The following is a 14,945-nucleotide window of genomic DNA, read 5'->3' as shown; positions in this document are numbered from 1 at the left end:
GTCTCCTGTGGCGTGTCTGCACTCCTGGTTCCCTGTGGCCTCCTCAACTCCTATTCCTGTTCCCTCCTTCCATAAGCTCTGCTACGCTGCAGCAGGTCCGCTCAGAATCAGCCATGCGCTATATCTGTAGCCTTCCACATATATCACTGGACTAATACAGTAACCATGTTACTTTGTTGAATAAAAGGGAATAGCAATACATAAATCATGTCAAAATAGTCACGTGCATTCAACACTAATTTACCTTTGCTTCTTCCATCTGCATGATGTTGGCTTGGCAGTCAGATATGCTGTCATTGATGTAATCAATATTTGCACTCAGGGACTCCATTTCCTCATTGAGGTTATGAATAATTTTGTCTACTTCGTCAGTCTCCTTCATGACTTTGTCCCTTTTCTTTGTAACCTTTTCCCTTCTTTTTGTAAGTTCCTCACGTTGCTGTTGGAGGGGAAAAAAATGATTACACAAACTACAATAGAACTGATTATTCTAAATTCTAAATAAAGCCAAGTATTTGTAATTAGTGCGCGTAAAGAATACAACATCAAGTGCCCAATTTTCAGTTAGCAGTAATATACAATTTGCAACCACAAAACAAAATGTTTAGTTTTGCAAGGTCTGTATAAATGTGCCTGATTTTATGGCAGTTTAAAATTGATGTGCCTTCAACAAAATGCAGACAGTCCTTGTCTTGTGTGATAAAACTGCTTAAACGCCAGTCTTCAATAAAACAAAAGGTGTTGGTTTACGACTTGTAAAGTACTTGTGATGCCATCACTATATGTCAGAAAAAAATGGTTCGTACCTGGAGTGTACTTGCCAGTTACAGAAATCCCTAATATAGTGGTGCACAACAGACCTGAAGTATATATAGGTCCAAAGATGCTCACACTGAGTCTGTTAAAAAAAATTCCATTTTATTAAGACCAAATGTCTAATTAATTTTAGTTTTTTCTAGATTTTAATTAAAAATTGGTTTCCTTGCTTATTATTCTTTGTATTTAATAGTGCATGGAACCACAGTCCAGCACCTCACGTAAATACCACCAGTAGATCTTTTATTAGGAGTGTCAGGGAGTGACTATTTGTACACCCCACAAAACAGTTTATCAGTAGCTCTGTTACTCATGATGTATATACATCGAATCAGAGCAGTCTTAATGCTGGTGAGGTAGATATTGCCAAATTGAGATGTCCTATTGCGTGACAAGACCAGTGTCTCACTTGGTCATACGCCACATAGGTTAGATATAAGCAGTGGTATATAACTATGATTTTGCAGATATGTCTATATCATGTATACCTACTGATAGAGAGAGGGGTGCAAGGTATGGCGACCCCTAATTAGATCTATGGTGATGAACCATTCTATATGTACTGTCGCGGCCAAGTTTATTTGAGCATTTACCTGGTCTCGGCCGCGACAGTAACCGGGCGCGCGCCGTGGTGTCCCGGGCGCGCGCCGAAGCCTCGGAGGAGCGGCCCTCCGATCGGGGCTTCCCCCTCCCCTCTCCGGGTCCGCCGGGTCCCCCGGAACCCCCCACCGCCGTCCCCCACATCGCGGGACACCAGGGCTCCCTCGGGGAGCCCTGGGCACGCGCGCAGGGGGCGCAGGCACCCGATGAAGCGTGACCGCGCATCGGTGACGCGCGGCACGCCGAGGGGATTCGGCTAGCAAGCCAGGACACCTCCCGGCTTGCGGAACTAGCCGAATGCAAATAAAACGTGTCGCCTCTGTATGGTATAAGTGTACTTAGGAAAGGTGTCCAGCTATGTTTTGCTGGTTTCTATCCTTTTATGGCAGTTTAAAATTGATGGGCCTTCAACAAAATGCAGACAGTCCTTGTCTTGTGTGATAAAACTGCTTAAACGCCAGTCTTCAATAAAACAACAAAAGGTGTTGGTTGTAAGTACTTGTGATGCCATCACTAGCAATACAAGATAAGTGGAACCAAATTTGTATCAAATATGATTAGAACGGCACAGTAGCCAGTGAAAATAAAAAAAGTTCAATCAAAGCTAAACTAACAGAATCCAATAACATTTTGAGTTGCATTGCGTTCTTAACAGTTTTAGCGATTTGTATTTATTCCCACCATTCTCAATGGACAGATGTATCTTTTCAACCTCATCTACTATGTAACCATTCTTGAGCATCCCTGCTTGTAGTAATAGCAAACTTATTGAATTGGATACAAAAAGTGATTTAAAAACAAAAACAAAAGTAAAAATGTGAATCTGTACAAAAAGCCTTAATAGTGTATACTGTATTTCAGCGTTTTTCAACCAGGGTTCCTTAGACCGCTTGGGTTCCCTGCAATTTTCAGATCATTTGAAAATGGTATCAAATACAGAAGAATTTATAATGCATCTGATCACAGAGTTGCATAAAACATGGTTGGGGGTTCCTCAAAATTTCATTTGGGGTTCCTTAAAAAAAAAAAAGTTGAAAACCACGGCTGTAATGCCTTAAAAACAATGATACACCTTTTAAAACAGAGGTATACTCGTGCAAATTATGGTTTGTTTAGGCTGCGAGTGCCAGTAACTAAAGATTCGTCCACTTTACCTTCAGTAGTCTGTTCATGTCAGATTCCATATTGGAGATAGTCATCCTCTGCATCACAATGTCGGTGATCCTGCGCTCAAGTGACTGCCACTTCATCCTGGCTGCCTTTGAAGTATAAATGCTTGTTCCTTTTCTTTGATGTTTCTTTCTGAAAATACATTAGACATGTTCAATTAGAAAATTAGTTTTGTTAGAAATGTAAATGTCTACAGTGCATAGCAAATAAGGCAAAAAAAAAGAGACTTGTGAGACTGTCCTAAAGAAAGTTACATTTTGCAGTCTTAAATCTTAATTAGGTTTAACTTATTGCAATTACCCCACGCTGCAAATTATATTGCTATCTATCCACCCACACCCACTATTCTCAGCCGGGAATAAGAAACCGTGTGCAATTACTGTCTTCATTAAAACCATAATTTTGCTGTTAGTACTCTACATGTAATTAAAAATACATATTCTCTTGCTTATTTCCACTAATATTAATAAATCAGATTCGTTTTTTTCTATTTGCATTCTATTCATTTTTTGTTTTAGTAATTCATTTAAAAGAATGTGTCAATTCTTGATTACTTTTTTGTGAAGGCGATATAAAGTTGGCTAAGCACTTTATTGTCTTTTAAAAAATTTTTTTTATAGTTTCCTTTGACAACGGGAAACAAGATGAGGAAAGGGAGTCACTACACTGGAATAGTACCACAGTAGTGAGATGTCTATGCTGGTAGTCCTACACCTGTATGCACTGTACAGTAGAGTGGCCAGGTGTAACTGCAGTTGATGGTACGGATACCCCATATCTCCAGGACAACAAAACCTGACTTATTTGGAGTGCCGGTTACAATTTCATGATAATAATAATAATAATAATAATAATAATAATAATAGCATGTTCTTGTATAGCGCTGCTAGTTTTATGTAGCGCTTTACAGAGACATTTTGCAGGCAGAGGTCCCTGCCCCATGGAGCTTACAATCTATTTTTTGGTGCCTGAGGCAAAGGGAGATAAAGTGACTTGCCCAAAGTCACAAGGAGCCGACACCGGGAATTGAACCAGGTTCCCCTGCTTCAAACTCAGTACCAGTCAGTGACTTTACTCACTGAGCCGTTCCTTCTCCCACTTCTTATGTGTGATAGAGCTTTTCCGAATGTAAGGTCAATTGTAAATCAGGATTTTGATTTCCTTTCCTGTACTTCTTAATGCACCCCAAGCACTAGATATATAAAAGTAACCTTGCTAATGGCATCATTCACTTAAAATGGATGGGCTGAAGTATACAATCTCTACTAGACAAAAAAAAAGGGGAAATATTTTTAACCATTGCGTTCCGCAAACCAACACTTTAATTTTCTGTAGTTGCATTCTGGAAATTAGTTGCCAAAAATTGGCTTGTCTGGGATAGTAAATTGGCAACTACCCTTCACTCATTAAGACTAAGACCCCGGTATCTCCGCTGCAACGCGCGCCGCGAGATTGGCGGCGTGTGCAGCCGATTATCTGGTCTGCAGCTCCCTGCAGGAAGAGAGACCGAGGGGGCGTGGCGGGGGAGTGGCCATGACGGCAACCGGCAGGCTCACCCTCATTGGCTGAACCGCCGGGGGGCGTGCCGTATCGCTCGATGCGAGTCCTGCTCTCAATTCTATTGAGAGCAGGAGCAGCTCTCACCCCAGCGCTGCGGCCCCCCCTCTTAGCGGGCCCGGCGCCATTGAGGGGAGGGCTCTCGTCCGTGCAGCGTCCGCCACAGCGGACGCTGTAGTAGGCAGCGGGGTCAAGGCCTAAGACATCATAGGTTGCTATCGTAACAGTTTATGGCAGTGAAATATAAAAAACTGCAAGCAGAAGTAGAACGGCTAAAGGACAGGCACAGTCTGTCAGTTGCATAAGAGCTGGGGGGGTCGGCAACAGCCTAGCACCAGGTCAGACGGAGCCTTGCGGGGGTTCCAAAGGAAGCCAGCACCCGGGGTGGCCAACTGGCCATAATAATTATATAATTATAATTTCATGTAAATTATTTTAATAAAGCCTTGACCATTTTTACCCATAACCGGATGCGAGACTCCATTATTACAGGAAAAGATTGGCATCATAAGCCCTTAAGAGTTTTGCATGACATTAATTTGTATCCATCTTGGTACCATGAACTGTATTTAATCAATTGTACACATACAAGAAATGTTAAATGACATGGCAAATAACTATTTTCTAACAATATTCTTTTCAATGACCGCCATTTACCATACAAATCTGTAGTCTAAATGAACATGAAAGTATTGTAACGTATGTTTTGAATAAGTAGTAGACTGAAAGTAAACTAGAATCGCAACAACAAATACCAACATCAACAACTTGTTCCAACTACCCAAATGGCTTTTTTATTCCAAAATGTAGATAACATTGCAATTGTTTACCTAGTTCCATTTAAAGTAGTGGATGAAGCAGGTTGAACTCTTGCTATTGGAATTTTATTTTTCTGCTGCACTCCTGTCCTGGTGGAATCGTGATCTTCTGACATATTGGAAATTGGTTCAGAAACCGTTTCGGGTAAACTTATTTTACGGTTCACCCTTCCAGCAACTTTATCGGACATCGGCTTTACTTGCCGGCGAAGCGCTGTAACCTGAAGAGAGGCAAATGGAACGGGGGTAACATTTTAACACAAAAACAATGTTCCCAGCACTCATAAATGACAAATGAAAAAAAAGGTGTAGGCCAAATTAATTTAATAAAGAAAAGAACCCTCCCCCCCCCCCTCCAAGGGGTATAGGTCAAATGCAGTATACGTATATACGCGACAACACCTTCACTGCAAAAGAGCCAGCTTTGCAACACACACAGGTTTGTGTTTAAGAGCCCTCTGAAAACATGCCACCAACCTCTTCATTTTTCCGGCGCAATACAACTTCTTGTTGTCTTTTCTGGGTTTCCAAAAGTCTAAACTGGCTCTGTAAAAAAGAAAAGAATATAAACTTGTAAGAGTATTCTAATGCTTAAATAGCATGTGCCCTCTTACACTATAAAACTAGAGTACATCGCAACACGTAGTCAACTAATTTAGCATTCCGATTTCTACTAAAATGAATGCATTGTAGGACAGCTGGAAATCAAGCATCTATAGGTACGGACGAACAAACATCAGAATTAACTATGGACGACGCGGTGTTTAATTAGTTCTTATTAGGATCATCAGTTTAAGTTAAGTGCTTATGGCCTAAAAAGATTACAAAGATATATGAAAAGGCCATAAACCAAGTGATGTTATGTGTGTCCCATTTCTACCCAACCCACAGCTCCACCATCCTTATATAATTTCACTTTGTTTTCTGTATCACCCCTCCCTTATCCAATAACCGACTGTATAACATATCCGTATTGCAACTTACTGATTAAATTTTAAAAAAAAGTTCAAAAAACAAAAGCCTAATTTTTTTTTAAAAAAAGTATAAGATTTTTTTATTTTATTTTTTTATTAGTTTGTAACGGATTGTCTCTCAATGGGAACACTAAAGGGAGAGGGGGAGATTTTCTTGTCAAACTTGTTGGTTATGGCATGATAAATTAGAATTGTGAATGTCCACTCAGTAGGGCACGATCGCACGGACACACCCATTGACTTACATGGGTATTTCTGAACAATAAAGTCCTGATACACTATTGCAGTTTTAAAAAAAATAAGCCCCCATGTGAGGGCCAATTATTAAAGGGACAAAAAAATAGGGCAATGATAGGGGAGAGAACAGCAGACATAACAGTAGTGAAAGTGTGCTTTTCTTTGGTTTTAATGTATTTAACAGTCTGGAACACCAAGGATTAACACGGTTAAATACGTCTTTAAAAAAAAAATTTTTTAGATTATTTATTTTTTCAACTTCAAATTTTATTGAGTTTTGACCATAAAGGCATAACAGACATCTACACAATATGTCACACAGGCTCCCTAACATAACTGTTTAAACTGTGCCTCACAGTATTAGAACTGTATTAATGGAAAAAGCATTTTGATCATCTAAATGCAGTCTATTAAGCCTATCCCCATCTTTAGCTCAATATGGTCCAAAGAGGTATTTAACATGCAGTTTATAGCAAATTGTACAGATGGCAATACGTATGTTATATTTTATTACACTCTTTTAAGACCATGAGCACATGAAGGTAAAACAAATATATAAAAATGAAAGACTAAATGTCTAATGACCCTGAGGAGCTGTCCCATGGCATTACGCAATTCAAAAGGGGATATAAAATATGAGAACAAGTGGAATATTCTACTTTGAGCTTAGTTTGAAAAGCTCACCGTATGCAATTCCATATTTTTCCAAACTTCTTTATCATATATGTTTATGTTTCATGTGCACGAGAGCTCTTATATCTGATGCCAATGGTTTCTGGCTAGCGGATATTCTAAAGCAGCTTCACTTGTCATCACTTCTCAAAACACCTCCTCTATGTGAATTGAACCTGTAAAATTGGGCATTTTTATTCTGTCTGCAGGGAGCATCAGTTATGATAAACAATCATAAATTTGCATATATATATGTGTCAGTCCTTACAGTTTGTTTATGTAAATGATAAACTACTACCAAATCTCTCCACCAAGATCAGACTAGAAAAATAACATGAAATGTGTTGATTTGTATGGCTATGCCCAAATTATTTGCATCTATACTACTTCAAATATGATATGGTCAAGTATCTGAAGCAGGCTTCAAACAGTCGGTGTAAAGCATAGAAATGATTATTTGTTTTGAATTATGCCGCAATCCACCCATTTATTTTTTACTGGGTGGCCTCTGAGCTGAACCGCGCCCCCAGTTGCCGAGATTCTTACCGGTGAAGTAACTGGGTTTAAATCTTCCTCCCACGGAAACAAAATGTCATGCCAACAGAAAGCAGCAATATTATCGGCTTAATCTTCCCATTGGGCAGCCATTAAAAAAAAACCTTTGAAACCAGATATAGAGAGAGATATATATATATATATAGATATAGAGAGAGATAGAGATATTATATATATATATATATATATATATATATATAGATATAGATATAGATATAGATATAGATATAGAGAGAGATATAGATATAGAGAGAGATATAGATATAGAGAGATATATATATATATATATATATATTATAGATATATATATATATATATATATATAGATATACATACAGTGGTCGACAAATCACCAAAAAATCTACTCGCCACTTAGTACCACATGTGTGCTGCTTGGGCCAATAGGCGCTCGCCACGATGTTAAATCCACTCGCCCGGGGCTTGCAAATGTATAGGTTTGTCGAAGTGTGTGTGTGTGTGTGTGTGTGTGTGTGTGTGTGTGTGTGTGTGTGTGTGTGTGTGTGTGTGTGTGTGTGTGTGTGTGTGTATATATATATATATATATATATATATATATATATATAGAGAGAGAGAGAGAGAGATATAGATATAGATATATAGAGAGAGAGATAGAGAGAGAGAGAGAGATAGATATAGAGAGAGATATAGATATAGAGAGAGAGAGATATAGATATAGAGAGAGAGAGATATAGATATAGAGAGAGAGAGATATAGATATAGAGAGAGATATAGATATAGAGAGAGATATAGATATAGAGAGAGATATATAGATATAGAGAGATATATAGATATAGAGAGAGATATATAGATATAGAGAGAGATATATAGATATAGAGAGATATATAGATAGAGAGATATATAGATATAGAGAGATATATAGATATAGAGAGATATATAGATATAGAGAGATATAGAGAGATATAGAGATAGATATATATAGATATAGATATATAGAGATAGAGATATAGAGAGATAGAGATATATAGAGATAGAGATATATCGAGATAGAGATATATAGAGATATAGAGAGATACATAGAGTGAGAGAGAGAGATAATCTCTCTCAGGACCCAGGAGGTAAATAAAAGCTAAAAATGGCACATTTCCGCTCTGGACGACACCCCAGTACCAATCCTGTAAAAACAATCTTAACTATTCAGATATTACAGCACAATGTTAATTATATAATTATATAAAAGTGCACACACGAGCACTTGTAACATTTATCATCCAACTCACATCTCGTTTACGCTGGTCTTTTTTGAGTTGTGCAATTTCACGATTTCTGCGAGATTCAACCATTCTGGCCTTTTCTTGCTCTTCTTTCATTTGTTTCATTAGACGGACCTGGGCAACAGTGAACAAAGGGTTTATTCTTATATTGCCACAAACAATATACAGACATGGTTATAACTTTTAGGATTCTAGCATTGGTACACATCTCATTTTTACCCTTAAGGAACCAGCACTAGTACCACTGTTCTCAGTTTATGCCATACAAAATGGACACCCTAGGTGTGTCAAGTAGTTCTGATTGGACGTCAGTTTATATTATGTTAAGAATGTTGAGTAAACGCCAACCTTAATGCAGTGTATTGTAATGATATTAGAAAGATTGTTAAAAGTGGAGATAATAGGTTAGAACAAGGGATATACACTACCTTTGTTTTCTTCATTTCTCCCACCTCCTGTTGCAATTTCTTCATTTGTTTTTCATACTGTGTCTGATTTTTCAAGAGGCGAGCATGTTCCTTTTGAGCAGCCTGCAGCTTTAGAAGTTCTTTATTCATTGTCTGAAGCTTCTTTTCATATTCAGTCTTGATTTTTTTGGCTTTTTCTTCCGTGCATGTTTCCATTGAACCTTTAAGAGCGTAGATAATCTGAACGTTTATTGACAATACCAATACAAAATCTACGACAAATAATATAAACTATAGACTAATTTATACAACCACCATCACTGCAACACACATCACTGCTCAAAGAACGAGATTGGCCATCACTTGAGTCTAGACGCTAAGTTCATCTTTCCTGTCTTGCCTTCAAATATTTTCTGGGCAAGCTACCCGCGTATCTGAACAAGCTCCTCACCCCTAGCACACACAGCACATATCACCTGAGATTTGACTCCAAAAGACTGTTCACGATCCAAAAGTTCAACAAAGGAGCGGACGGATTCGCTTACCGTGCACCTCACATCTGGAACAAATCTACCAGAGTCTCTCAAAGACGACATCGGTCTAAAGTTCTTTCAAGACTAAAGCCGCCTCACATAGTTATCTCGTCTAACAGTTACAAACGACCATAACATATACTATCTTTAACTGTTCATGAAATGTTTATTAAATATAATGTATAACCCTATTCATTTAATGTAACCATGTATTGTTATCATAACGGTGTCCAGAACATATGAAAAACGAGAGGTAACTCAATGTACTAGTTCCTGGTAAAACATTTTTATAAACAAATACGTAAGGGAAGTTAGAATCATCATCTTTTGATAGTTTTACTCACGTTGATGGGCAGAAGTTAAAGATTAAAGCTCACATGGGAATGCTTCACAAACATAGATGTGGGTGCTTCACAAAGTGACAGTTCTTCATACAGAGAGAAAATACAGGTCTTCATGGGGTATTGGCTATTTACTAGAATGGTCAATATTACATATATAGCTAGCACTGCTTAAACATTTTTCCCTGTAAGATTCAATTAATTCTCCAGACAAGTCATAAAGACAACACGTGGGCTTACAAATGCAGTGGCATCAGCCTTAATAATTATTAAACTATTAGACCTTCAACATGGCGCGTAGAGCTTTTGACATGACCACACATTCAAAAATGTTATTGCAAAAATTAGTAAATCATACATTAATTTCAAGCGTAATATTGACAAAATTAAAGCCTAGTACTTAAAAAAAAAAAAGTAGCTAAACTGCATTACCCATGTTTTGAAGGACACGGTCTCTCTCCAACTGTGTATCCCGAATTTTATGCTGCAGCGTCATCAGCTTCTCCTCATACTGCTGTTTCAGAGTATGTAGTCTTCTCTGGCTGTTTTCTAATTCATCTATAAGTTTCTGCTTTATGGCAATTTCACAGGTAATGTTTGCTAAATCGGCTTGATAATTCTCTGAAAAAGTAATGCAAATAGAAGACATTGTACATTATATTAACTGTTTAACTGTAGTGCTCCTCCCACGGGAGAAAAGATCAGTGCCCCGCCAAGGAACCATGCAGAGGCTGAGAAGTGTGACTTGAAGAATCTTTATTACAGCATGAAAGTGGAGCTCTGGCGGATCCTCTAACGCGTTTCACGCAGAAGCGCTTTGTCAAAGCTTTGACAAAGCGCTTCGGCGTGAAATGCGTTTGAGGATCCGCCAGAGCTCCACTTTCATGCTGTAATAAAGATTCTTCAAGTCACACTTCTAAGCCTCTGCATGGTTCCTTGGCGGTGTACTGATCTTTTCTCCCGTGGGAGGAGCACTACAGTTACTGAAGATGTCATCGGTAGCACGCCGGGTTGCTGGGACAACAGTCGGACACAGACAACTCCGGATTCCCATCACCCATCACGACGGAGGAGTCGCTGCTGAATCGTGGTGAGGAGTACCGGATGAAATTACAGAGCCTTCGGGGGAGACCGCTGGGCCCTCATGCTAATCGTGAGTTTCTATAATCAACATCACTAGAGCTTACATAAGCCAGTTGCTTAGTTATATTTGCCACCTCACGGTTTTCATATCTGGAGGTTAGCCCATGTTCCGGTCTCTCCCATTTCATGGCACATTATATGATTTTGTTCAGCTTCCTGATTAACCTCTGAGCGCCGGTTTTGTGAACACCACGGTTCACTATACAACTATACATTATATAAACATTTTGAAAAAAGAGGGAAAAGGCATGCAACATGTATATTACTAATATTGTTAAATTAACAGCAAAGTATTAAATAGTTGTATATGTGCCACCAGTACAATGGATCAATTTTTGGATGTCCTCTTTTTTTCCCCTCTCTTTAAAACATGTTTTAGGTTACTGATGACGAAATGTGAGCCAAAATGCCACTCTTGTCATGCCATGTCCTTTTTAGAGGGCTGGTAAATGATATTTTCAAAGTAAGAAACTGTAATTGTAACTGGAAGTCATGCAAACAACTCAGAGGCAAGTGGTGTGTGTCAACGGTACATCCAGATACACCCCTGCATTAGTTCAAAGGAACATATTCCATCACTTTGCACAAACAGCTGTTCTCAAGTGTGTAAGTGGAACAGTGTGAAAAACTGGCAACCGCTGATATCCTTTGTTCGATAAATGGCAAACTGGAGACAGTAATGTCAGGAACAAACAATAATATACCTTTCTCTTCCGATTCAGAATCGGATTCGTCTGAGCTTTCAGCAGCATCATCATCTTCATCATCTTCGTCGTCCTCTTCTTCTTCTAAGTGATCACTTCCTTCTTGGCCTTCTTCCTAAAAAATACAATTACGCTCATTAACAAGTTGTCGGACTCTTTTTTCTGTGTAAACATGTTTTCTTTTTTCTTTGTATGTTGTTAAATCCTTAACGAGTCACAAAGAGCAAACTTTTATTCCATTACGGTGGATTTTACACGGCATGCAGAGAAGTTAACTAAGGTTTACAACAATCTAGAGGGACATACATGACACTACAAATGTTATACAAATCCCATGACATTGATCATTTGTATTTTAAAGGAGCAATACCTCCTAGGACCAAAGTGAACAAATTAGTGACCAGTTTAAAAAGGGTCTCATCTGGGTAATCAATATGGTTTTTACCGAAATTGGATAGCTACAGTACACTTTTTTATTTTTTATTGTACTTAAGAGTGAGGAGGGGTAAGGGTTTGATTTCCTCTGGCTGTGTTTAGCAAGTGCTCCTACAGCCCCCTTCCGCTACCTCCCATAACGTTATTGGTTATCTCATTAGGACAGTGAGGTATAATGTTAAAGGAAACACTTGATTGACAAACACTTCCTTTCTCCTGCCCTCACCCCCTCGAGACGCTCAAGAAATGTAACTGGCTGACTATGTGGGATTGTACCTTTAAAAGGGTTCCGCAGCAAGTACATGAATAGTATAAACCAGAAGCTATTTGGACTTATTAAAATAAGTATTTGTGTTTTCATACTCACCATTTCTAATTCATGGGTTTCACCTTCCGCAGTTCCCTTCTCGTTTGACTTTTCATTGTCTGTGTTCTCTTCTTTACCAACACTGCTAAACAAAATACAATTTCAATTTAAAAAAAATTCATATTTAAAAATAAAATACCCAATTTGTTAGATAGATTATTGTAATAAAAATATTTCTTAATTTTTGCCGGATATAAACTGATTACTTGAGGATGCTGCTGTTTGGTCACAGACCAATCCCTTTTACGGATATTGATGAGACCTGAGTAACCCATCAGCATCCCGTGCAGCAACGGTCGTAAAATATTTTCACATTTGGGGCAACTTGAAAATACAATCTTTTGTCCCCCGCAAAAAGGCTATAAGCAAACGAATCATTTAAAAAAAAAAAAAATGGACTTTCATTTAAGGAAAAAACTTGTATAGCTGTAATCACAACTACAGTACTATGCATAACAAAGGCCAACTCCATGTTTGGAGGATTAGCTACATACTGTAACAAAAGAAAAGCAAAATAAATTACAATGCACTTTAAAATCTTAAACCCAGGAGAACAATGCAGCAAGTATATCATGATTAAGGATTCCGATTTTAAGTTTTAACCGAAAAAACACTGACTGATATTGCACTTTCAGTTAAAACCAATAAACGGCAGAAATAAAGCATCATTTCCTATTAATTTCCACCTCTTGTGGTGGCCTGGTAGGAGACAAAGGCATCACGGGATGTATGAAAACTAATACAAAAAGTGCACCGAACAACAAATTCAAATGTGTCAATTAAAATGTGTAATTTCCCCCCTCCCCCCCATTGTTAAGATTTTTTTTCCCATAAATGAAAACACTGGAACAAAAATACACACAGATTATGAAAAACTAAACGGTGAAAATCGCAGTCCCTAATCATGATCCATCCAGAAGCAGAAGTACAATTGTGGCCATTGGGAAAATACTTTGAATTTTACAAGTTAAAGAAATTTCAGGACTAGACAAAATCAATGGAAAATAAGGCAACACAAAAAAACATTAGATATTTGTAAACTGCAGCTAGCATTTGTAGTGGTAAAAGAATGAATTTGCAGTCAACACCATAGTGGAATGATGTACAGTATCTTGTAGTCTGGATGGGTACTATTGTTTCCTCAGGAGAACATACTTCTGAGGATTATTAACAGAGAGCGGTCGTTTAAAAGCAGGGGGAGACTAGAAAAAGCAGTGAGAATAGCAGGCTATATAAAGTGGCACACAAAAAGCATTTTATGCATACCGCAGGCAAGAGTGTAAAAACATTATGGGTGCATGGCTCAGGGGAGAGAAAAAAAAAAAAAAAAAAAACTGATTGGGATTCCACAGCCTGCTTTATACTGTATACCAAAAGGCCAAGTGAATGTAAGCCAACAAGGTGGCTCTCCGTCATTTGGTGTTTTAGTGTAATGAATCCAGGATTTTCAAATGTGATTATCAAGGATGTTTTAAAATGACAAAAATTGTTTCTTTTGCTAAATCTGATGCTTTTTGTTGTTGTCCTTTCACCATTGATTAATGTTTTATTTGTTTTAAACGTTTCTCTCATTACGTATTTGCTTGGCCGAGATAATTCTTACAGCGGAAAGAATATACAGTGCAACACTGTAAAACCTAAAACCTAGCAGAGTTTTTTTTTTTTTTTTTTAAACTTTGCAGGGTCATTTTATATAGTCCAAAGTATTTGATCGGCCAGTTTTGGGGTGGATTGTCTTTATTAAGGATTGTCTGAAAATGTCCCGAACGGCCGTTTCCAAATATATAGAATAAGGCTCTAACAAATTAGAAATAAAGACAAATACAATGGCTGGGACTCAAAGTACGCTCTTTCTACAGTATCACACCCGAATCGACAACATCTGCCATTGAGTTCAATGGCAGGTATTTTCGCTTCAGCCATGTTCGCACTTTGATGACTCCTGACCATTGTCCTATATTTTGCCTTTTGAGGTACAAAAAAGCAAGACAAACTGATGCTGAAAGGCCGACAATGGAAACCTCTCTCCAAGCATGAATGCCAACAACAGAACTGAAACAAGAATATTAAACACTTCCATGCACAAAAGTTGCTGAAAAAAGGTATACAGTTACAAATAAAATAAAAAAAGTGTTAAGAAAAAAACATTTGAAAGTAAATAAGTGTTAAAAAATATTATATTACTTGCAAATCTACTAGTTAAATTCATTTAAGCTTAGTTCAAGATGCAATTTAACTAAAAAAGAAATAAATAAACTAATATTCCAACCTGCTTTCTTCTTGATTGCTTTCCTGAAGCTGCAGTAGCCTTCAAAAGCAGAAGTACAGTATAGGCAGCCCAAGCCAATGAAGGACAGACCAGA

At 38.0% G+C, this 14,945-nt stretch overlaps 1 protein-coding gene across 11 annotated transcripts in view; it reads right to left on the bottom strand.

The window, feature by feature from the left end:
- Positions 1-14,945, bottom strand: part of KIF21A (kinesin family member 21A) — a 152,738-nt gene that overhangs the window by 53,381 nt on the left and 84,412 nt on the right. For 6 of the 11 annotated variants that reach the window (XR_012801633.1, XM_075599749.1, XM_075599748.1 and 3 more), the window contains 10 exons: positions 14,852-14,890; positions 12,583-12,667; positions 11,781-11,895; positions 10,366-10,554; positions 9,081-9,280; positions 8,659-8,766; positions 5,439-5,507; positions 4,974-5,182; positions 2,571-2,718; positions 245-439 (listed from right to left, as the gene is read on the bottom strand). Coding sequence is in view for 10 of the 11 variants with exons in the window: in XM_075599749.1 (XP_075455864.1) it covers positions 245-439; positions 2,571-2,718; positions 4,974-5,182; positions 5,439-5,507; positions 8,659-8,766; positions 9,081-9,280; positions 10,366-10,554; positions 11,781-11,895; positions 12,583-12,667; positions 14,852-14,890 (1,357 nt within the window). In the remaining variant the exon portion in view is untranslated. The remainder of the gene's footprint in view (positions 1-244; positions 440-2,570; positions 2,719-4,973; positions 5,183-5,438; positions 5,508-8,658; positions 8,767-9,080; positions 9,281-10,365; positions 10,555-11,780; positions 11,896-12,582; positions 12,668-14,851; positions 14,891-14,945) is intronic. The other 5 variants (XM_075599752.1, XM_075599757.1, XM_075599755.1 and 2 more) reach the window with 3 other exon arrangements.

The sequence above is a fragment of the Ascaphus truei genome, chromosome 5 (genome assembly GCF_040206685.1).
Source record: "Ascaphus truei isolate aAscTru1 chromosome 5, aAscTru1.hap1, whole genome shotgun sequence".
Taxonomy (NCBI): Eukaryota; Metazoa; Chordata; class Amphibia; order Anura; family Ascaphidae; genus Ascaphus; species Ascaphus truei.
This window is presented reverse-complemented; position numbering and strand designations above follow the sequence as displayed.